The following is a 24,353-nucleotide window of genomic DNA, read 5'->3' on the forward strand; positions in this document are numbered from 1 at the left end:
GGCTAGGAGTTCTCTTGTGGTCCACCAAGTTAAGGATCCAGTGTTATCACTGCAGTGGCTCCAAGTTCCATTCCTGGCCCAGGAATTTCCATATGCTGCAGGTGTAGCCCAAAACAAACAAACAAAACAATGGCTAATTAAAACATCCATAGAAGTACTTATTTTGTACTATGGGACAGAGGGAGAAGAAGAATAAGAATATGATAGCTAAACTGGAAATTCGTATTCTGGACTGTTGGATTTTCATTTATAGTCTGGAGAATCTGGTTATAAGCTGACCAAGTTCAAAACAGAAAGCACAAACAAGAAGGTATACCAAACCATTTTTTAATTAAGCTTTAAGAAAAACCTGAATTAAATGAAATAGCAAAACACAGGTCAGTAATGATTTACTGTTTATTCTCCTCTTACAAAAAGACACTTGGACCAAATAAATATAAAATGGTATATGTCTTATTTAGCAATGGGCAAATACAAGTTTTCTTGGTATTCTCCACAGAGATAAACTAATGAAATTTTCAGAAGTACACTCATCTTATCCACTTCCCACCCTCTATGAAAAGGCCAATCTACAATTTTTAACAATGGATTCTCAAAATAAGTAATCTAAAGCTGACTCAAGACCTAAGACATCTGAATCAAGCTAATAATATGTATATAATAAAATGTTGCCCAGAAACCTCAACTAATTCAACTAATGAACATTCTTACAAATTTTTCATTTCTCATAATCTGTACCTAGATTAGAGAGTCTGTTCTTTTCAAATCTGCATGGCAAATAAAATGAACAGGAAGCAGAATACAATATGTACACTTTTCTGTCCTAAGAGAAAACATTAAATATAGGTATATTTAATATACAGTGAACATGCCATGTATTTTCTTAAATCCAACAAATCCTGATTTTCTATACCTTGCAGGTGATGCAGCAGAAGGCAATCAAATACCAAAATCATTTGTGACCAAATTTAGCTAATAAAATTAGCTTAAAAAAAAAAAACCAACACACACAACACAGCAGAGTCTGAGCAATGATGAATATCCAGTTGTATTTGTTTCACTAAAATTCTTCTTCAGGCTAATACCTGAAGAGCTTTGCTAATACTTACTTATTAATTAAATATTTTTCTTTAATGATTTACGTATCAAGCGTAAATATGTACAATAGTTATTTCAAACAAGATAAAGGGGATAATTTTTTCCCCTGACCTGCAAGTAAAATATTTTTAAAAATCCATTTAAAGTAATTTCTTACTTGGTGCTTTATAACCACTTCCTACATTATAGAGACCATTTAGAAAGGCAGAAAAGAATATAAAGTGTATAAATGGTCACCATCAAAATAACCAAATGGATTTTAAATGTACTTTTGTGTACTTTCTGTACTACCTAGGTCTTGTATTAATTAAGTACATTTTACTGGATCCTATAATATTAAAAACATGAATCTTAAAAAAGAAAAACTGGTTTTTATATTTTAAAATAAGCTCCCTCCTCCTCCACAGCTACCCTTCAACTATTTTAAGCAGAAAATTAATCTGGTTGCTTTAGGGGTTGATATAATTGCTGCTTAAAAAACATATTAACATTTCAAACTTTTTAGGACCAATACCAAATTCAATATCCCATGGATTTATTCACTCTGAGGGTGCATGGAAGATGGAAGTAAAAAGTGTCAGTACAAATAGAACCACACTTAAGAAAAAGCACCTAAAGATGGAGGAGAAACAGCCGACATCTGACTTGTCAATGGCAAACCATGTTCAGGTGTTTCCAAGGACATAACACCTTAAGTTCTCTGAAAACCTAGGTTACATGGTTCATTGTCTGAAACAGTCTTTAAAATTTAAAAGCTAATTTAAATTTAGAGGGGTAACTTTTTTTTTTTAATTTTGGGGTATAAACCATTTGAGGTCAGTTTTCTAGGAGGCAAATCATGACTCTCCACAAGTGCGAATAAACACCAAAAAGCCCAAGGTAAAGAACCAGTACATCAACATGCATGATTAGGAATCCTATGAAAGTTACAAGGTCATCATTCAGTGATTTAAATTAACCTCCTCATGGTAGGAGACAGCATTTCATGATGGATACAAGTCGTGTCCACTGTTCCTGAGACAAATACACATCACCTCCTACTGGTGAGACCCCATTTTGTAACAATTTAGAAATCCGAATTAAACTCCAGAAAATATAAACCTGGCATATGAATTTGAAGATAGAGAGTACAAATGGCAGTTGAGTGGAACCTGCCTGTAACAATCTTTTATTTTTTTTCCTTTAAGGCTACAGAAAATTTGCACATAGACAAGGCAATTAAATCTCATAATAAAAATACCCTCCTCCAAATAGCCCCAAGGTCTCCAGTCAGATTCCACGGGTGAGTATATGTTGTAACACATTCTATTCCATAGGTGTACATTCTTTTGAGTCTGAAGGGTTAGCATCAATTCTTTCTGGAAATATTAGCTTCTCACAAACCGCCTCCTTTATCGGTAAATACTGTGATATTTCATTAGGTTCCGTGAAGAGGGAAGGTGAAACATGCTAGGAAATACATAAATCACATTAGCATATATTAAGTTAACTGCACTGATATGCTTTGGTTCATGCATTCTTAAAGCACACCAATTTTAAAGTGAGGTACAATATATGTATATACAGAGCATCATTAGGTGTTCTTAATAACAGGTACCTTTTGTTATTGGCTTATTCAGCTCTGTTACTAGATGGTTTCCTCAAAGATCATAGGGATATGTCATTTATAATGCTCCCATAAGTGTCCTAAGAATTTAACACACCCTAATCCAATACCCTGTCCCTGTTATTTTTATACTTCGAAAGCACTAGCCTTCAGTTAAGAGGCCAACACATGATCTACAACAGACTCTCAGTAACTTTTCCAACCGATATATATTCTATACATAGACAGAAATAAGCACTAAGGGTGAATTTTTTAAAAAAATCAGGTTTGGGAGTTCCCGTTGCAGCGCAGTGGTTAACGAATCCAACTAGGAACCATGAGGTTGCGGGTTCGGTCCCTGCCCTTGCTCAGTGGGTTAACGATCCGGCATTGCCATGAGCTGTGGTGTAGGTTGCAGACACGGCTCGGATCTGGCATTGCTGTGGCTGTGGCATAGGCTGGCGGCTATAGCTTCAATTCAACCCCTAGCCTGGGATCATCCATATGCCACAAGAGTGGCCCTAGAAAAGGCAAAAAGGCAAAAAAATAAAAAAATAAATAAAAATCAAGTTTGCAGGAAGGTATCACTTCTTAAGCAACTCACTATAGAATCCTACAGACTTTTAGATGCCCTTTTTACAAGTCGCAGGGAAGGGAAAAAAAAAAAGGAAAACTGTGCCCCCTCAAAACAAGTCATGGTGCAGAATCACCACATTTTAGGAAGAAAAAAAGGAAACTGGATAGAAAGAAATTATAGAGTGACAGGATGGTAAGTGGAAAGAACAGCCAATTGCAGCTCATCACCAACCAGTTATGTGACTTGGGGTAAGTCACACCGCTGAATCTCAGGTCTTCCAGAATAAAATGTGGAAATTGGACTGGATGATGGCTAAGGTACCTATCAACGCTATCTGTAGTTAAGTTCTAGAAAAAATATACTGCAGTGGGATTTATCCTATAGAGGAGCCCAATTAGGTGAATGAGTGGATTTAGGGATGTAGATTTTGTGGATGGGTGAGGCATGGAGGAATACCATACTTAAAATATGAATTTTAAACTTCTAAAAACCAATATTTAAATACTGTACCATTAAATTAGAAATTTTGCTCTCCCGTGATGTATATTCTCGTAACATGTAGGTCTTGTCGGCCTATGTTTAAAAATAAAAAATTGCAATAAATTTACTTACACTGATTTAAAAAAACCTTTCTATTAAACAGAACTGCCTATATTTAGAACAGATTGTGAAAGTATTAAACCTGATGAGAACATCCAACTCTATAGTGAGATGACTTATTCTTACCAAGAATTCTGAATTAATTCCAACCTCTGTAAGTCACAGTAATATCAGATACACATAGGTAAACATATTTAATAATTATCATCTACGAAAAACACAAGCAAAGGCCTCACTTTGAAGGAAAATGTGTATGTTTGTAAATGAGATATACAAGAGATCATAATACTGCTTCAAATTTGGAAATATATCTTTTCCTTAAGCTATATTATCATCTGTTTACATAACTGTGGCTACTCTTATGTCCCCCCCCAAAAAAAGTTTAAACAAATTTTATTCTTTCCTATTTCTATACAACTCTTGTCAAATTGCTTATTTACAATCACTTTTTGTGTACTTCAATTTCCCCTTTTAAGACTTTTGAAAGTGAAGCTTTGGGGTTTTTTTGTTTGCTTGGGTTTTTTTTTGGATGCACCCTCAGCAATCAAAAGTTCCTGGGCCAAGGATTGAACCTGAGCCACAGGAGTGACAATACTGGATCCTTAACCTGGTGTACCACCAGGGAACTTCCCTAAAGTGAGGTTTTTAGAAAGCAATTTATTACACTTTTTTGGTAAAATATTATTTAATAAAAGGAAAATCACAAGATTATGCTCCCTTGAGGTGTCAATCTTTTATATCAAGAAAAACAGATTAATGCTCATTGTAAAAAAAAAAAAGTCAGCAGCAATCACAGCTTCCTTAAGGAATGGTAATACCATCCTTAACATTTAGAAATCTCTACACAAAACACCTTGTATATTAACAGTTCCTTGAAATGGAGCACAGAGCTTTCAGATATTAAAAGAACGATCAAAATAACTGTATAATACAAATTTTTGGAAGCCATGTGATTGGTATTTCTAATATTGGGACATTATATAAATAATACATACTACAAACAAAGCTAAGAGTTAAGGGATAGTTTTCTTAAACATTAAATACACATGAGGTTTTTAAAAAAGCACCAGAAACCACCCCACTCCCCACCCCCCTTTACTGGGGAATGTCTTTTAGAAAACATTTTCAGCTACTAGAGCTTTTAGAAAAGAATGTAATGTTTTCGACTAGGAACCATGAGGTTTCGGGTTCGATCCCTGGCCTTGCTCAGTGTGTTAAGGATCCCGCATTGCTATGAACTGTGGTGTAGGTGGCAGACGCAGCTCGGATCTGGTGTTGCTATGACTATGGCGTAGGCCAGTGGATCCAGCTCTGGTTCGATCCCTAGCCTGGGAACCTCCATGTGCCGCAGGCACGGCTCTAGAAAAGACCCAAAGAAAGAATGATTTAAAGGTTAAGGCATTAAAGGTAATCTAAAATTTCCACAACAATAGGGGGAGGGAGTGGGATGGACTGAGGATTGGGGATAAATAGATGTAAACTATTGCATTTGGAGTGGATAAGCAATAAGATCCTGCTGTATAGCACTGGGAACGATATCTAGTCACTTATGATAGAGCATGATAATGTGAGAAAAAGAATGTATATATGTATGTGTCACTGGATCACCTTGCTATATTGTAGAAAATTGACTGAACACTGTAAACTAGTTATGGTGGAAAAAATAAAAATTATTAAAAAAAGAAAAAAAAGACCAGTCAGGTAAAAGACTAAGTACATGGATGAGTATGACACAGCATGTGGTCAGAGAAATTTCCAGAAGTTACTAATAAAGGTTTTGGAGAGTTAAAAAAAAAAAAAAGAAAAAGAATGTAATGTTTTGATAGCCATGCAGTCAACATGTGAAACACCCAATCTTAAAGGTTAAAAGGATAGTCATGGAGTTCCCACTGTGGCTGAGCAGGTTAAGAACCTGATACAGTATCCTTGAGGATGTGGGTTTAATCCCTGGCTTCACTCAGTGGGTTAAGGATCCAGCGTTGCCACAAGCTGTGGTATAGGTTGCAGATGGCATAGGCCTGAAGCTGCAGCTCCACTATGACCCCTAGCCCAGGAACTACCATATGCCACAGGTGTGACCATAAAAAAGAGAGGAAAAAAAAATGGATAGTCATATAATATGAAGCATTACTGAATTTTAAACTCAGACTGACAATGTAAAAACATAAACAAGCCTAATACCAATTAGTATATTCAAAGAAGAACAAACAAAACCTAAAATCAGCAGAAGGTAGGAATCATAAAGATCAGAGAAGGAATCAATAAAATAGAGATTCAAAAAATGGAAAAAAATCAATAAAACCAAGAGCTGGCTCTTTGAAAGGGTAAAGAAAATTGACAAACATCAGTCAGTATATTCATTAAGTGAGAATAGATACCTCATGGTAAAGTCTTGTATCATTCATTCTAATAAGTACCCCATCAATTCTCAAGAAAAACCGCAACAGTAAGAAGAAGCTTGACGGCATGACTCTCTGGGGGAAAAAAAAGTACATCAATGTTTTAATGAAAATTAAATATTTTATTACTTTGCTAAAAGAGTAAAATTTTTAAGGCATCAGAGGAAGGCTAAATGAGCATTATATAAAAATCTCTGAACCAGAGGTTCTGTGTCCTAGCTCCAACTAAGGCTCAAAACCTTACTTATATTATGTAACATACCAGTTTCCATTTCCTACAATAGAAAAATATTTTTCTAGGTCAAAAGATAATGAGGTTAAAAAGATTTAAGATGCACCTAAGTAATGTGAAAATTATAATGTTCACTGTAAAAAAAAAGTACTAAATTCATCATCAGTAACATCAAAATGAAAGAATAACCTAGTTCTTTGTTGCTACTCATCTTTTATTCACTTTATATAAAGACAGGAGGCCTTTAATGGTATGCTCTAATTCAGTGCAACTAATTAAGTACTACTGCATACTGCCAAAGTCTGGTTTATGAGATCATTACAACATGTTCTTAACATCTTTGATCTTTATCACATCTACACATTTCTGTTTTCCAAGTATTACCCTAAAGAAAGTCGGAGTTAGTGGAGAGCGGGTCCTGGTGGCAGGGAGGGAGGGGTTATATGGGGTATGGGATCTTTAGGTCTTTCAAAAGAATATACCTATGGGAGTGATATCAAACATGGTGGAGTGAAAAGCTACCTTTGTCTCTCCCCTTCATTCTACAACTAGCAAAACATCTACAATTAAACAAAGATACACTTCTCCACTGGAAAATTCCACACATCCGTACATTAAAGGCGGTCCTAGGACACATAAAGGAGGCAGAACCAAGGGCATAGTGGACTTGTGCCTGTAATCCCAGCCCTATAACTGTGGCAGCTGATCCCGTGGCTTCAAAAAATCAAGTAGCAGCAGGGGAAGCAGCACACATGACTTTGGTCTTCTGACTGTGGGAACACCTGTGGCCACAGGTAACTGGAAAGCAGTGACAATGGGGCCTGGGACCCTGTCCCTTCAGCTGCTGAGGCACCCACAGCCCTGTCCTGTGCAGAACCCAAGACCCTTACAACACAAAACATGGCAGAGGTGCTTGCACAACCTCACTCGCCCTAATTTTCCTCCTTCTATAGCAGAGCCTGTGTCTCAGGGGATCCCAGACACAAGAAAGAGCCTGCCATCTCCATGACACAGCAGCTCCAGCAGAAGCAAAGCAGCAACTACCCCAGAGGCACGAGAAGTAACAATGAAGGCACAAAGCCACACCTTTTACAGAGACAGTGTAGGCCGAAATGTGCCAACTCTCAAATATAACCAGAGGCAGCTCAAGTAAAAAAAGCCAAAAACTTGTGTTACAGTGCCACCTACCAGAAAACAAAAGAAAGCACTCTCAATTCTAATTCAAATGCACCAGCAGAGGAACAAATAAATACTTACTTCAAGCACCATAAAGAATCACAATAATACTATACCACAAAAGGAAATGACAATTCTCAAAAAACCAAACTTAAAGTCACAGAATACTTCAGTCTAACTGATAAAGAATTCAAGGTACCTGGACCTAGAAACTATCATGCTAAGTGAAGTCAGCCATACAATGAGACACCAACATCAAATACTTTCACTGACATGTGGAATCTGAAAAAAGGACAGACTGAACTTCTTTGCAGAACAAAGAAGTTTGGGGGGTGGGGGGATGTGCTTGGGCTATGGAATGGAAATCCTGTGAAATCAGATTGTTATGATCATTATACAACTACAGATGTGATCAATTCATTTGAGTAATTTAAAAAAAAAGAATTCAAGGTATCTATCATGAAGAAATTCAAAAAGATACAAGAAAACTCAGGTAGTTTAATGAGCTCATGAACAAAATTAATGAACAGAAGGAATACTTTATCAAAGAGATTGAAACTCTAAAGAACCAAACAGATGTTCTGGAGCTGAAGAACTCAATAAACAAGATAAAGAATGCATTAGAAGACACTGGAAATTGGACTTCCTGTTGTGGCTCAGCAGTAACAAATCCAACTAGTATCCATGAGGATGCAGGTTCGATCCCTGGCCTCGCTCAGTGGATTAAGGATCCAGCATTGCAGTGAGCTGCGCTATAGGCTGCAGACTCAGCTCAGATCCCACACTGATGTGGTTGTAGCATAGTCTGGCAGATATAGCTCAGACTCAACCCCTAGCCTGGGAACTTCCATACACCACGGGTGAGGCCCTAAAGAAAAAGAAAACACTGGAAATAGAGAAGAATGGAAGAGAGGATTAGTGAGCTCAAAGGTAGAAATCTAGAAATGATATAAGTAGAAGAGGAAAGAGAGATAAGATATTTTAAAAAAGAGAGAAAATTCTACAAGAGCTATGCAACTCTTTCAGAAGAGCAGCATTAGGATAATTAGGCATCTTAAAAAGAAGAGAGGAAGAAGGGAGCAGAGTGATTATTTAAAGAAATAAGATCAGAGAACTTCCCAAACCTGGGGAAGGAACTGGACATATAAAGTCCACGAAGCTAAGAGAACACCTAAGCATCTCAATGCAAAAAACCTTCTCCAAGACATAATATTAAAATTGATGAAAGTCAGTGACAAAGAAAAACTCTACATACAGCCATGGAAAAAGAGGATAGTAATTAAAAGGAACCCCCATTAGGCTATTGGCAGATTTCTCAGCAGAAACCTGATAGGCCAGTAGGGAGTAGAATGACATTCACAAAATACTGAAAGACAAAAATTATCACCCAAGAATACTCCATCCAGCAAAGTTATCATTCAGATAGGAAAAGAGACAAACAAATGATGAGGGAGTTCATCAACACTAGATTTCTCATATAAGAGATGTTGAAAGGAGCTCTTTTACCAGAAACAAAACAGCAAAAATACACGAAACTTTGAGGAAGGTAATAAATAGACAGAACCAGAAAACTACAACTCTTTGTCAGAATAGGTTTTTATTTTATTTTATTTTTTGGCTGTGCCTATGGCCTATGAAAGTCCCAAGGCCAGGGATCAAACTTGCACCACAGCAGTGGCCCAAGATGCTGCAGTGACAATGCTGGATCCTTAACCCACCGCACCAAGAAAACTCCTAGAATAGGAAAAGAGAGAGAAAAAGGGACAGAGAAAATATCTGAAGAGATAACAGACAAAAACTTTCCTAACATGGGAAAGAGATTGCTATTTCAAGTCCAGGAAGTAAAAAAAAAAAAAATTACCTGAAGATAAATGAAAATGAAAATATGACATAACTGAAATCTATGGGACACAGCAAAGCAGTATTAAGAGGCAATTTATAGAAATACATGTCTACCTCAAGAAATAAGAAAAAATCCCAACAATCTAACCTTACACCTCAAGGAACTAGAAAAAGAAGAAGAAAACCCAAAGTTAGTAGAAGGAAGGAAGAGCAAAGTGGAAATAAATAAAATAGAAACTAAAAATACAATAGAAAAGATTGATGAAACCAAGAGCTAGTTCTTTGAAAAGATAAACAAAATTGACAAACCACAGCTAGACTTACTAAGAAAACAAGAAGGCCCTGATTAAAAAAAAAAAAATCAGAAATGAAAAAGGAAAAATAACAATGGATACCACAGAAATACAAAATATTAAAACAGAGTATTTATTATGAACAGCTATACAACCAAAAAATTGGACAACCTAAAAGAATCAGGCAAATCTTTCGAATCACATAACCATCCAAGACTGAATCATGAAGAAATAGAAAATGAATAGACCAATCACTAGTCAGAGATTGAAATAAAAAAATTGAAATCAAAAAGACCCCAAGGAGTTCCCGTCATGGCTCGGTGGTTAACAAATCCGACTAGGAACCATGAGGTTGCAGGTTCAATCCCTGGGCTTGCTCAGTGGGTTAAGGATCTGGCGTTACTGTGAGCTGTGGTGTAGGCCAGCGGCTACAGCTTCAATTAGACCCCTAGCCTGGGAACCTCCATATGCCGCAGGTGCTGCCCTAAAAAGACAAAAGACAAAAAAATTTTTAAAAAGTCCCCCAAAAAGCAAAAGGCCCAGGACCACCAGACAACTTCATAGGTGAATTCTACCAAACATTCAAAGCAGATTTAAAAACAATCCTTCTCAAACTATTCCAAAAAATTGAAGGGAAGGGAGAACTTTCTAATTCATTTTTCATAGCCATCATTAATTACACTAATACCAAAACCAGACAAAGAAACTATAAAAAAACAAAATTACAGGCCAATATTTATGACAAACATAAATTTTAAAAATCCTTAAAATATTAGCAAAAATAATTCAACAATACAATAAAAGGATTGTATACCATGATCAAGCAGGATTTATTTCAATGATGCAAGTATGGTTCAGCATATGTAAATTGATCAATAGGATACACCACATTAACAAAAAGAAGGGTAAAAAGCATATCATTCAATAAATGCAGAAAAAGTATGTGACAAGATTTAGCACCCATTTATGATAAAAAAAAAAAAAACTCTCAAAACAGTGAGTGGATACAGAAGGGATGTACCTCAACATAAGAAAGGCCATATATGACATATTGACAGCTAACATCATGCTTGATGGTGAAAAACTGAAACTGTCCCTTTAAGATCAGGAAAAAGACAAGGATCCTAACTCTTGCCACTTCTATTCAACCGAGTATTGGAAGTCCTAGCCAGAACAATTAGGGAAGGAAAAAAAATGAAAAGCACCCAAACTGGAAAGGCAGGAGTAAAACTGTCACTATTTGCAGATGACATGATTTCATATATATAATAGCCCAGACATGGAAACAACCTAAGTGGCCATCAACAGATGCCTGGATAAAGAAGATAGGGTATACTTATACAAAGGAACACTACTTAGCCAAAAGAGAGAGAAAGAAAGAAATCTTGCCATTTATGACAACATAGATATATCTTGAGGGTATTATGCTAAGTAAAATAAATCAGAGAAAAACGAATTCCATAGATATCACTTATATATCACTTATGCTTATATGTGGAATCTAAACCATACAACAAACTAGTGAATACAACAAAAAAGGAGCAGACTCACAGGTGTTGAGAAAAAAACTAGTGGACACCAGTGGGGGCAGGAAAGGAGAAAGAAACAACATGGGGTGGGAATTAGAGGTACAAGCTATTAGGTATAAAATAAGTTGCAAGGATATACTGTACAACATGGCAAATAAAGCCAATATTTTATAATAGCTACAAATGGAGTATAATCTTTAAAAACTGTGAATCACTATATTGTACACTTATAATTTATGTAATATTATACATCAAATATATTCAGTGAAAAATGTTAATAAAAAAGGGCATTGTGTCTCCTTTTGAATATGTTTAAAAGTTTTTTAATAAAATATTAGTTTAAAAATGATTGAACAATTACTAAAATAAATGCTATTTAGTAATTGTAATTTAGTAAGCAACAAGTTCTCACAGTAGGTCTTAAATTTATATAAATGAAATACAGTCTCAATTCCCAAGAAGTTTATCAAAGAGAGAAAGAGTCAGCAGATAAAATGAGGTGGTTGGTAGCTGCTATAGCAGAGGTACATACAAGGTTTAATAAGGATGCAAAGAAAGAAGAAGCTAAGTCTGCTGAAGAAATTCAGAGAAGGCAATGCTTGAGCTGACCATAATCAGAAAAGCTAGGGTGGGAAGGAAAATTCCAGAAAGAGGAAATAGGCTGTAGAAAAAAAAAAAAAAAATTCTGAGGCATGAAATAGTAAGATACATTCAGCAATGTAATTGCCTGTAATTCTAGATAAGCACAGAGCAACATCAATGAAAAAAGAAGAAATAACAGGAACCCAGTAACAAAAGTAGCATTACTGCCTGGAGTGTCACCAGCCACAGAACAAGCTCTCCTGTCCAAGGACCTTTCAACACTTTGTCCCTGACCTGAAGTTGTTCTGGCTAAGTAAGGCTTGCCTGTCCTTCAGGTCTCAGCATAAATGTCACTTCCATAGAGAGGCCTTTTCTACTGTTCCATAAGCAGAAGGATTTCTCTTATATTCTCTCTCATAGTTCTCCTCTACAAATGAACAGATCTGCAACTATATTCATTTATGTTTTTACTTGCTTAAAGTTTGTCTCCTCTCTACTTGACTGTAGGCTTTAAGACAGTGGGAATATCTGCTGTGCTCATCACTGTGTTCCTACTGCCTATAAGAGTCACTAGAACACAGCAGATGCTCATTACCTACTGGCTGAAGGAAATAGAGGCTAGAAGCTCTTTGGTGGAGAAAAGGCTCTGAGTCAAACTGTATTTATTCTGCAGCAAACTTAAAAGCAAGACTTTTATAACAATGAAATTGAGAAGCACATCACTAACTGACAGAGCGCTATTTGTAATTATTAGAAAGAATTATTTGCAACATTTCTTCAAATTTCAAAATGAGTTATTAACAGTCATACTGCGCACAATACATGAATCAAGTAGAAGTATCATTTCAACATGGCACAATGGCGAGATTAAGACTAAGGACACAAGCTCTAACCTCAATTCAATAATTCAACTGTATATATTGAGGCAGTAGTTCTCTACAAGGGGACATTTGGAAATTTGTGAGGAGGGTATTTTTCACTGTCACAATGACGAGCAACCAATACTAATATTCAGCAGTTAAAGACCAGAGACATTAGACATTCTGTAATGCCCAAGATGATCCTATGCCACAAAGTCCAATTCTGCACCCCACAAAACTTCCAAATATCTCACCTGACTTTTCTGTGGGTGAAAAAACTGATTTCTTATCTTTGAGCCTAACTCCATTTTACATATAAATACAAAATCCACTCAGTTTCCAAGAAGGTAATTACCATGTAAATCAAGGTAAGATTAAACTGTTTTATCTGTGTTTTATCTGACATTTCACTAAGCCTTGTTCACCATTTTGAAAAATTACATCACTAATGGCAGTCTTGATCAGGTGATGTGAGTCACTGACTGATACCTGGCATCTCTGTCAGCCTACACTTGTAGATGTCACATTCACAGTGATTCAATATGCAAGTTAAGTACCTGACTACTTATGCAGTCATATGATGCATTTACATATTGAAATACCTATCATTTATTCTAAATCAATTTTTAAATTTCCCTTTTATAATTATAATTAATTTTATAATTAGGACATTATGCTGATTTATTATAAAGGAAGATGGCTTATATTATCTATGAATTCCTTGCAGGATAATAAAAGGGAGGGAGAATTGAAAATATTTGGTTAAAAAAAAAAAAAAGGGAGCTACAGGTCTGGTAAGGTTGAGAACCACCAACTTAGAGCATGTCACTGAACTACCCGAAGGCTCTTCCTCTTTCATCTACAAAAAGAGGTGATGGAAAGAAAATCCCAGGAGTTCCCATTGTCACTCAGCACATTATGAACCCAAGTAATATCCATGAGGACGTGGGTTTGAGCCCTGGCCCAGCTCAGTGGGTTAAGGATCTAGCGTTGCCATGAGCTGTGGTATATAGGCTGCAGACGCAGCTCAGATCCTGCATTGCTGTGGCTGTGGCATAAGCTGGCAGCTGCAATTCTGATTTGATCCCTTGCCTGGGAACTTCCATATGGCACAGATGCAGCCCTGAAAAAAAAGAAAAGAAAAGAAACAGTCTCTTGGGCTCTATGTCTATAAAATATGACAATTCTTTGAGACCACATGTCCAACAAAAGCTACCTCTGCACAGGGCACTGTAGAATTCTTTGTATACAGAGATATATCCCTACCTGCCCAGTAAAACACAGGAGTAGAAGGCAGACAATATTCACTCCTGACTCTACTCAGAATGGAATTAACTATTAACTATAAAAGCCATTATAGAACATCACAGTGCCACCAGTATTTTGGTAGATATGAAATTAATTTTCTTTGAAAGTTAAAAATTAACATTAGCACAAAAGTAGCTTCTCTTTAGATCTCTGTTAGAGCATAATCCTATGAACACTAAGCCCTAACAACAATAGTAGGTTAAGACACAAAATCCTAACCTAAAAACAAACAATGCTGAGAGAAGCTAATTTAGAAATACATGAGGAAAATTAATTTCTTTTTTCTTTATTTTATTTTATTTTTGTCTTTTTGCCATTTCTTGGGCCGCTCCTGCGGCATGTGGAGGTTCCCAGGCTAGGGGTTTAATCAGAGCTGTAGCCACTGGCCTATGCCAGAGCCACAGCAGCGCGGGATCCGAGCCACGTCTGTGACCTACACCACAGCTCACGGCAACGCCGGATCCTTAACCCACTGAGCAAGGGCAGGGATCGAACCTGCAACCTCATGGTTCCTAGTCGGATTCGTTAACCACTGCGCCACGACGGGAACTCCTAGGAGGAAAATTAATTTCTGAAACAAACTTCTAATTAGGTATAGGTAATGCCACTCACACAAAGTTATCAAACTCATTAATAAACTCAATTAAGCAAATCCAAAACAGCCCAAGCTTTGTGGCACACGGAGCTCTAAATCCACTCTTTCTCACTGGAGAAGTGTACCACAAGGAAATTATGTGTTTGGTTTTTTTTTAAAATAAAACCAAAATTTTGGAGTTCCTGTCATGGCGCAGTGGAAATGAATCCACTAGGAACCATGAGGTTGCAGGTTTGATCCCTGGCCTTGCTCAGTGGGTTAACGATCCGGCGTTGCCGTGAGCTGTGGTGTAGGTTGCAGATGCAGCTTGGATCTGGTGTTGTTGTGGCTCTGGCGTAGGCCAGGAGCAATAGCTCCAATTAGACCCCTAGCCTGGGAACCTCCATACACCGTGAGTGCGGCCCTAAAAAGATAAAAGACAAAAACAAAAAACAAAATTTTAAGGTGGAGAACATACTTCAAAATCTGAAACAGTTAAATAAACTTACTAACACTTATAAGCAACTAGTTTTGCAATTGTAAAACAAGAACTTTTTAGCAGTTTTCCAGCCAAGTTTTAAAATATCAAACAAAAGCAGTGAGCACTACTGCCATTACCCTAGATGATTCAAACAACGTTTTGAAAATGAGATATCTATATATCCACATCCCCAAATCAAATTCAGAGCATTAAGAAAATACACAAGACAGTCCTTAAAAATTCAAGCCTTTTTAAAAGAAGTTCCTCATAAAGCTTTACCTAACTAAAAATAATCTGCGACAACTAAATCTCTAATGTGCCTCGGTATTCTCATAAAACTTCGCTGGTGTTCTGATTAAAAAAATCGCTGGCGTAGAGGCAGACTTATGTACGTCATGTTCCCCTCTTCCTCTTACCTATGCAAGGAGCATCTCTCTCCTGACTTAAGGTTAATCCTTCCATATGTGAATCTAGATCCTAGAAGATTATGAACAAGGGCAGAAAGACAAACTGATCCAGACAAACTGTATGAGTGGTCTATGGCAAGTTACTAATAATAACTATGAAAATAAGGATATGAAAGTATTCAATGTGTAGGATTTTCATGAGGATTAAATGAACTAATATAGATAATTATTTAGCACAGTGTCTGTGAGATAATAGAAAATTATATACTAGTCTCTGCTCCTGACTCCTGACACAGGATTTCTGAAACCCTTGTAAATTCCTAAGCGATGAGGACTAGAAGCAAGCTTTTTATTCTAATGAGGCAACTCTGGTTAGGCTCCTAGATAGGAGCTGGCCCCCAGAAAGACCAAGCCATGATTACAAGCTTGAAATTTCCAGACCCACCTCCATTCTCTGGGGAAGAGAGAGAGGCTGGAAATGGAATTAGTAATGGATCATGCCTATGTGAAGAAGCCTCCATAAAATCCCAATAGCATTGGATTCAGAGAGCTTCCAGGCTGGTGACACACCCACATACTGGGAAGAATAACAAACCTCAGCTCCACAGGGACAGAAGCTGCTAGGCTTAGGACCTTTCCAGACTTTACCCTGTGTATCTTCATCTGTATCCTTCAACAAAAATCCTTTAGTTAACTCGTAAACATAAATGTTTCCCTGAGTTCTATGAGCTGTTCTAGCAAACAGTCAAATCTAAGGCAGAGAACATCATGGGAACCTCTAATTTGTAGCCAAGTAGAACAGAGGCTGTGGATAACCTAGGGACCTACTATTACCTGTGACTGACATCGAAAGGAAGGAGGGTGGACCCATGGGACTTCGCCCTTAACCTGTGTAATCTGATGCCATTTCCAGGTAGATAACGTCAGAACTGGGTTAAATTGCAGGGCATCCAACTGGGGCCAACAGCAATTCTGTTGCAGAACTGCATTGTTTGGGGAGAAACTTACACATCAGGTGTCAGAAGTGTTGTACTGTGAGAGTAAGGAGAAACACTGAAGAAAGGAGTTTTTCCAATCAGTCTCACATATAGCAAAGCTTCAAATCCATCCTCTTCCTCCCATACTCATCCCAGGAAACCCCACTCTATCCATTTTTACCCCTTATCTATTTTTATCCCTTTTACACCTTCCTGTGAGTATCTAAACATGCTAAAGTCTTCCTCATATTCAAAAATACTACAAACACACACATACAACCCCTCTTTCAACCTCAAGTTCTCTCTTAGCCACATCTGTTTCTCCTCCTATACCACTAAGTTTTAGGAAAGTTTGGTTTACATCTACACTTTGTCTCCACCTACACATCTTTCCTTTACCCCCTAACCATGTAACTTATATTGACCCTGCCAAAGTGAATAATGATATCCTAATTGCCAAAACCAATGAACAACTTTTTTAGTCTACGGGACACCATTCCATTCTAAGCTCATAAGATCTCTTTTCAGCACAATACTGACCTCCATGACATCCTCCTTGAAAGTTCTACTCCTTTCACTTCCCAAGCACTACATTCCTGGTTTCTCATCTACCTCCCTATTTACCAGGTTAGTCTTTGCTTCTATAGAAGAGAATTTTATTTGTCCATACCCCATTACCTCTAAGCCAGAAATTATGGCATTTATTTTATTTACAGCAATAACTCTTATAATCTTAGAAACAAAGGAAATTTACTAGCCTAATGGAATCCTTCCAGGCATTCTTAAAATGGATCCCTATCACATATCTTTTTTTAACTCAATGAATTTTATTACATTTATAGTTGTACAACAATCATCACCACCCAATTTTATCACATATCTTTTTTTTTTTTTGTCTTTTGTCTTTGTTGTTGTTGCTATTTCTTGGGCCGCTCTCGCGGCATATGGAGGTTCACAGGCTAGGGGTCCGATTGGAGCTGTAGCCACCGGCCTACGCCAGAGCCACCGCAACGCGGGATCCGAGCCGCGTCTGCGACCTACACCACAGCTCACGACAACGCCAGATCGTTAACCCACCGAGGAAGGGCAGGGACCGAACCCGCAACCTCATGGTTCCTAGTCGGATTCGTTAACCACTGCGCCACGACGGGAACTCCTATCACATATCTTTTAAAAAGTTACACTAGGTAAGAAGAAAGAACACTTTAAGATGACTCTTCAGTTTGAGACTTACTATTTACTCTGGTACACACATAATGCATTTATGCCCATACCCTCTCCACCTCCTTCAACTTCAAAGCCACATGTGCTCCCTACACACCTATCCATTTATATACATCACAGAATACCTACCCACTTGGATACAAATGCACATCCAGATATGCAAACTCATAATAAACATTCAACATAGTCAATTCCGTAGGCGGAGAGACAAGTGGAAAGGTACGTGACTGAATGAGTTGGAGAATGAACAAATTCAAGTCACAGAAGATAAACTGTGGCTAAGTTACAGGTGAACAATGCTAGAATAATGATATATGTTAGATGGTATATCTAACCATCTAACCATCTAAAGAAAACTTTGTCGCTAATTAGTGTTACAACCTTAGATAAACTAACTTTTTGAGCCTCAGTTATAAAACAGAGGCTAGACTTACTAATGACTGTCTAAAAATTCCTTACAATTCCAAAGTGCCACAATTCTACAGAGAACCTTGGCTTTAAAACAATTTTTTTTTGTTTGTTTGTTTTGTTTTTTTAGGGCTGCACCCCATGGCATATGGAGGTTCAGGCTAGGGGTCAATCGAAGCTACAGCTACCCGCCTACACCACAGCCACAGCCACAGCCACAGCCACAGCAACGCTGGATCTGAGCTGTGCAACCCCAGATCCTTAACCTGCTGAGCAAGGCCAGGAATCGAACCTGCAACCTCATGGTTCCTAGTCGGATTCGTTTCTGCTGCTCCATGACGGGAACTCCTTTAAAACAAATTTATTGCTGCTTTTGACTTACTGTTTTCATTCTTTTTATCATTATTACTATTAAAATCACAATATCCATAATCATTATTCTCTAAGAACAATGTTTGATTCCAGGGTCCTTGACTTTGTCAGTCCTTATGGTAAGTGCTACAACTGAGGGGTGAAAAAAGTACTTACAGGAGTATGGTAAAGGGATACCTGACTCTGCCTAGGGGAGCTGTGGAAGGCCTTACAGAGAAGGTTATCACCTTCTTTAGCTAGGTGTTAAGGATAAGGCATTTAATAAAAGTTTCAGTCAAAGTTTTTCTGGAAAGTGTTGGAAATCCAATTATAACCTCACAGTATGAATAACTGCTAGGAGTCTATTATTCTTTTAAAACATGTTCCACCAATAATACTGTTAATGGAAGTAGTTTGTCCTCTGCTGATAGAAAAGAATACAAGGAGTTCCCGTCGTGGCGCAGTGGTTAACGAATCCGGCTAGGAACCATGAGGTTGCGGGTTCGGCCCCTGCCCTTGCTCAGTGGGTTAACAATCCGGCGTTGCCGTGAGCTGTGGTGTAGGTCGCAGACACGGCTCGGATCCCACGTTGCTGTGGCTCTGGCGTAGGCTGGCAGCTACAGCTCCAATCGGACCCCTAGCCTGGGAACCTCCGTATGCCTCGGGAGCGGTCCAAGAAATAGCAAAAAGACAAAAAAAAATAAAAAATAAAACTGTTATTAAAAAAAAGAAAAGAAAATCTCCCATAAAAAAATTAAAAAAAAAAAAAAGAAGTGAATTAACGCTTGTCATTTGTTTTCCACCCCCATGCTGGAGACTAAATTGTAGTATAAATAGGTGCACTGAAATTAGGACACATGGGTCACTCTTTAAAATGACATCCACTGTGCTCTCTGTAGATCCCTTCAATATCATTTTTAATTCAGAAAGTGAAAATCAAGGAACAGTTTTCATTTAAATTAAATAATAAACAAACCACAAAGTAGCCAGACAGGTCTACAAAAAAAAAATTCTTTGCTAAAGTCTTAACAATAATACTAAGACGTTGTAAATTTTATTATGGATATTATTAATAAGATGTATTCCAGACCCAAGCGAAACTTTACACATCATGTTAAGACAGTGTAATTTGAAGTCAGTCTTGTATTTCTGACCAACAGCAAGAAAGGAAGAAAGAAGTTAATTTTAAACAAATTCGCAATACTCACAATTTTCACACTCAGGCTTGAAACTCCATGATCATGAAGTTCATCCTCAAACAGAAGAACTTCTTCAAAAAACTTAATCTGCTCTCTGGCTTTCAATTTCTCTGTATCTATATGATCTGTTGTAGGTACAACCTAAAACAAAAAGGTTAAGGAGGGGCACCAAAAAAAAAAAAAAATTAAGACGCTAGAAACACAGGAAAACAGTTTTCCTACCTGTCTTTTCTGCATAGCCAGAGCACACAGTTCTAAATTTGGGTGTCACCAGCAGACAGGAAAGATGAGATATATACCTTGTCCCTGAAAAAGCTAGGATGGCTGATATTACACCTTCACAAAATACAGAGTAAAATTCATCATCTTTCATATTAAAATCATTAAATAGAACACATTAAGATCAAGTGCTCTATTGTGACTATGAGAAATTTAACCATCTGAAAATTAGTGTGATGAACTACTATCATAGAAGTTCGAAGCAATTTTGAGCTGTAAAAGTCTACTTTCAAGCCATTCACTTGGAACTTAAAAAAAAATTTTCCCATTAGAATGATGTTACATATTTGAGATCCCCAACCTACAAACAAGTGTTTCAGAGAAATTCTGAGGGAAACTCCTAGCATTAGAGGATAGTGGCAATTTTAGAGGATAGTGGGCTTTAGAGGATAGTGGCTTTAGAGGATAGTGGCAATTTTTTCAATGTAGTATTCTGCAGCCCCCAGACACAAACATATATAACACAACAAAAGCACCAAAAATCTCAAGGTGGATCACATCAATACTCATAAAGTCCAAGTGTCTCCTAACAGCAGCATGAATGTATGAGTTGTAATACTATTCTTTACCGCATCCAATTTCTCTACAAAATATTCTGCTTTTCTACTCTTTGATGTAGTTGTATCATAAATAAACACAGCAAATCTCATTAAACCATAAGTATTCAGTAAATGGTAGCTATTATTTTACTTTAATTAGTAGCTTGATTAGGTCATTTGTTTGACTCAAGGATAGAATTAAGATATGGAAAGTAGTTTGAGAAAACTGGACAAGAAATAGATGAATATGATAATGGATGTTCAACAGATTACACAGATTTTATGGGAAAGTGATCTAAGGAAGTATTAAGTGATGTAGGGGGAAAGGTTGCTATGAAAGAAACTAGCAGTTGTAAATGATTCCCAAGAGGTGAAAAAAATGTCCATAGTTCTTACATGTTCACCTACAGATAGCATTTTAGCCCTCTGCAATTTACTCCAATATACACATATAGCAATACACTTGCATGTTTGTGACCTATTTAAGACCAATGTTAGTGCCTCTAGGACTGCCTAAGAACATAAAACTTCAGTTGGTATTAAATGAACACAACATCTAGATCCCTTACTTTTTATTTAGTTTCAGTTCAAAGGAACACATTCGAAAAATCCTCCTTATAGATATACCTGACTTCCAAAAAATTAACCATTACATGAATTTTCTGACTAGTAAGTGGTTACTTCACTAATGTTTCATATATGCCTTTCAGTAAGTGACTGGTGAACACGAATCCATCAGTCTTTTTGTTTTTTTTGTTTTTTTTCTTTTTAGAGCCGCACCTACAGCAAATGGAAGTTCCCAGGCTAGGAGTTGAATTGGGACTATAGCTGCCACAGCAACGCCAGATCCAAACTGCATCTGCAACCTATACCATAGCCCAATGCCAGATCCTTAAACCACTGAGTGAGGGCAGGGATCGAACCCTTGTCCTCATGGATACCAACTGGGTTTGCTAACCACTGAGCCGCAATGGGAACTCCCATTAGTTTTGCTATCTACTTGTTCTTATAAAATGTCAGAAAGAAAAAGGTAAGAAATAATTTAGGTGGTCCCTGGTGGCTCAGCGGATTAAGGATCTGGCGTTGGCACTGCTGTGGTGCAGGCTCAATCTCTGGCCCAGGCACCTCCACATGCTGTGGGCAACCAAAAAATTTTTAAATAATAATAATAATAATAATTAGATAACACATGGATTAGGGAAATTTGTTATATTTAACTTATTTATATACATAATTTTCATTTACAGGGATATATATGTTTAAAACTTTGTATTTCTCAACCTTCTCTCTTCCGCATCTAAACTTACCTCCTCCCTAGGTTTTATACTGCAGTGAAAAAAAAAGGAAAAAAGGAAAAAGAAAGCTCAAGATAGTGAATCATACTGAATGAATTGGGCAAATGTTCCAATGAGCTTTGAAAAAGAAAAAAAAAAAAGCTTTTTTAAATACATGGACACTGAGCATGCTTTATTCCTAAAAGACAGTACCAATAGAAGAGGCAATCTCCTACTTCTATTTTCCTACAGATTTAATTTACTTACTTAATAGGAAAGAAGAAAATGGCCAAATATTGATAGGTTATTATAGGCCAGGTACATTTTAGGCATTTGACCTCTTTCCTCGTAACATCCTCATATCATAATCTTAGATATGTGCCTTTGGTATAGCCCAGACAATAAATGACAAGGCTGGATATGAATCTAGCTAGGTCAGTACAACTCTGTGACGGGCTCTTGCCCCTTACACCCTGCTACAACTACAGTAATAGGTTAAACAACCTAAAGAGTGAGAAAACATTAAATAGGCCCACATACACACTCCATACATGCCAGCAGCCCCCAATAACTAAAAAGCAAGAAATTAAGGGCAAAGGAAAGGCCTCATTCTAATGCATCATTCTTTGATATTCTTACTGTACATAAAAAGTGCCTTCTGCTTCACAGGCCTAATTTTTTATACACACTAGGGCTTCTGAATAGTGCTTTGAGGAAGAGCTGAAGGATTAAATAATTTAAAATCCCAAGTAATATTACAGGTCAAAAAATTCTCAGGTATTAAAAAAAAAGTTAAATGTGGAGTTCCCACCATGGCTCAGTGGTTAAGAAACCTGACTAGAATCCATGAGGACACAGGTTTGATCCCTGGCCTCACTCAGGGTCTGTGAGCTGTGGTGTAGGTCACAGACAGGGCTTGGATCCCACATTGCTGTGGCTCTGGTGCAGGCAGGAGGCTATAGCTCCGGTTGGATCCCTAGCCTGGAAACCTCCACATGCCACCTCGGGTGCAGCCCTAAAAAGACAAAAAAAAAAAAGTTAAATGTAAACACTGTTCCTGTGAGAGAACAGATTTGTGGTTGCCAAGGGGGAGAGAGAGGGAGTGGGATAGACTGAGAATTTGGGTTAATGGATGCAAACTATTACATTTAGAATGGATAAGCAATGAGGTCCTACTGTATAACACAGGGAACTATATGCAATCTCCTGGGATAGATCATTATGCAAAAGAATATTAAAAAAATGTATTATATGTTGGAGTTCCCATCGTGGCGCAGTGGTTAACAAATCTGACTAGGAACCATGAGGTTGTGGGTTCGATCCCTGGCCTTGCTTAGTGGGTTAAGGATCTGGCATTGTCGTGAGCTTTGGTGTAGGTCACAGATGCGGCTCGGATCCCGCGTTGCTGTGGCTCTGGTGTAGGCCGGCAGCTACAGCTCCAATTCGACCCCTAGCCTGGGAACCTACATATGCCGCTGGAAGTGGCCCTAGAAAAGGAAAAAAAAAAAATGTATTATATGTATAACTGAGTCACTTTACGGTACAGCAGAAATTGGCATTAACACTATAAATCAACCATACTTTAAAAAAATTTTTTTAATGTTCCTATGAAAGTGATCTTCCATATAATAAATGTGCTTAACAATAAACTATAGGAGTTCCCGTCGTGGCGCAGTGGTTAATGAATCCGACTAGGAACCATGAGGTTGCGGGTTCGATCCCTGCCCTTGCTCAGTAGGTTAATGATCCGGCATTGCCGTGAGCTGTGGTGTAGGTTGCAGACGTGGCTCGGATCCTGCGTTGCTGTGGCTCTGGCGTAGGCCGGTGGCTACAGCTCCAATTCGACCCCTAGCCTGGGAACCTCCATATGCCGCGGAAGCGGCCCAAAGAAATAGCAAAAAAAAAAGACCAAAAAAAAAAAAACAACAACAACAACAAAAAAAAACAGTAAACTATAGTATTGGCATTATGTTACTAAGAGATAAATACTTTTTTTCTTTGGGCTGCTCTCACAGCATGTGAAGTTCCCAGGCCAGGGACTGAAACCATGCCATAGCAGTGACCCGAACCACTGCAGTGACAATGCAGAATCCTTAATCTGCTGTACCACAAGGGAACTCCAATACTTTAGAATCATGAACCCATTTCTTCATCTACAAAATGAGGATAATAATGTCTATTCTACAAGGTTATTTTAAGAATTAAGCAACAAAGTCCTAACAATTTGCCTGGAAAATAGTCACCCTATTGTTTAAGGCAATAAAGGAACACATTCATCAACTCTATTTAGACCATAAAGCAAGAGTAAATACTGTCTAGATAATATACGTACTTTTATTCTTGGCATTTCAATAATATTAACTTAGTTCCCTTGACATTTGAGATGTGATATCATAATAATAAAGCTGCCATTTTTGGAGAATATTGTGTTAACAGACATTGTACTATAAACACTTAGTATATGTAATCTTAATTAACTACCTCACAACTGATATCATCCCTAGTTTACCAAAGTGAGAAACAAGACTTAGCAAAGATTAAACTACTTTTCCAAGCTAT

At 37.5% G+C, this 24,353-nt stretch overlaps 1 protein-coding gene across 2 annotated transcripts in view; it reads right to left on the bottom strand.

Moving 5' to 3' along the window:
* Positions 1-382: 382 nt before the first annotated feature.
* Positions 383-24,353, bottom strand: part of TIPRL (TOR signaling pathway regulator) — a 35,927-nt gene continuing 11,956 nt past the window's right edge. Inside the window, exons 4-7 of one of the 2 annotated variants that reach the window (XM_047783992.1) lie at positions 19,712-19,843; positions 6,239-6,334; positions 3,771-3,833; positions 383-2,547 (exon numbers count right to left, since the gene is read on the bottom strand). In XM_047783992.1, the coding sequence (XP_047639948.1) occupies positions 2,404-2,547; positions 3,771-3,833; positions 6,239-6,334; positions 19,712-19,843 (435 nt within the window). In that variant the 3' untranslated portion in view covers positions 383-2,403. The remainder of the gene's footprint in view (positions 2,548-3,770; positions 3,834-6,238; positions 6,335-19,711; positions 19,844-24,353) is intronic. The other variant, XM_047783993.1, reaches the window with a different exon arrangement.

This window comes from Phacochoerus africanus, chromosome 6 (genome assembly GCF_016906955.1).
Source record: "Phacochoerus africanus isolate WHEZ1 chromosome 6, ROS_Pafr_v1, whole genome shotgun sequence".
NCBI classification, from domain to species: domain Eukaryota; kingdom Metazoa; phylum Chordata; class Mammalia; order Artiodactyla; family Suidae; genus Phacochoerus; species Phacochoerus africanus.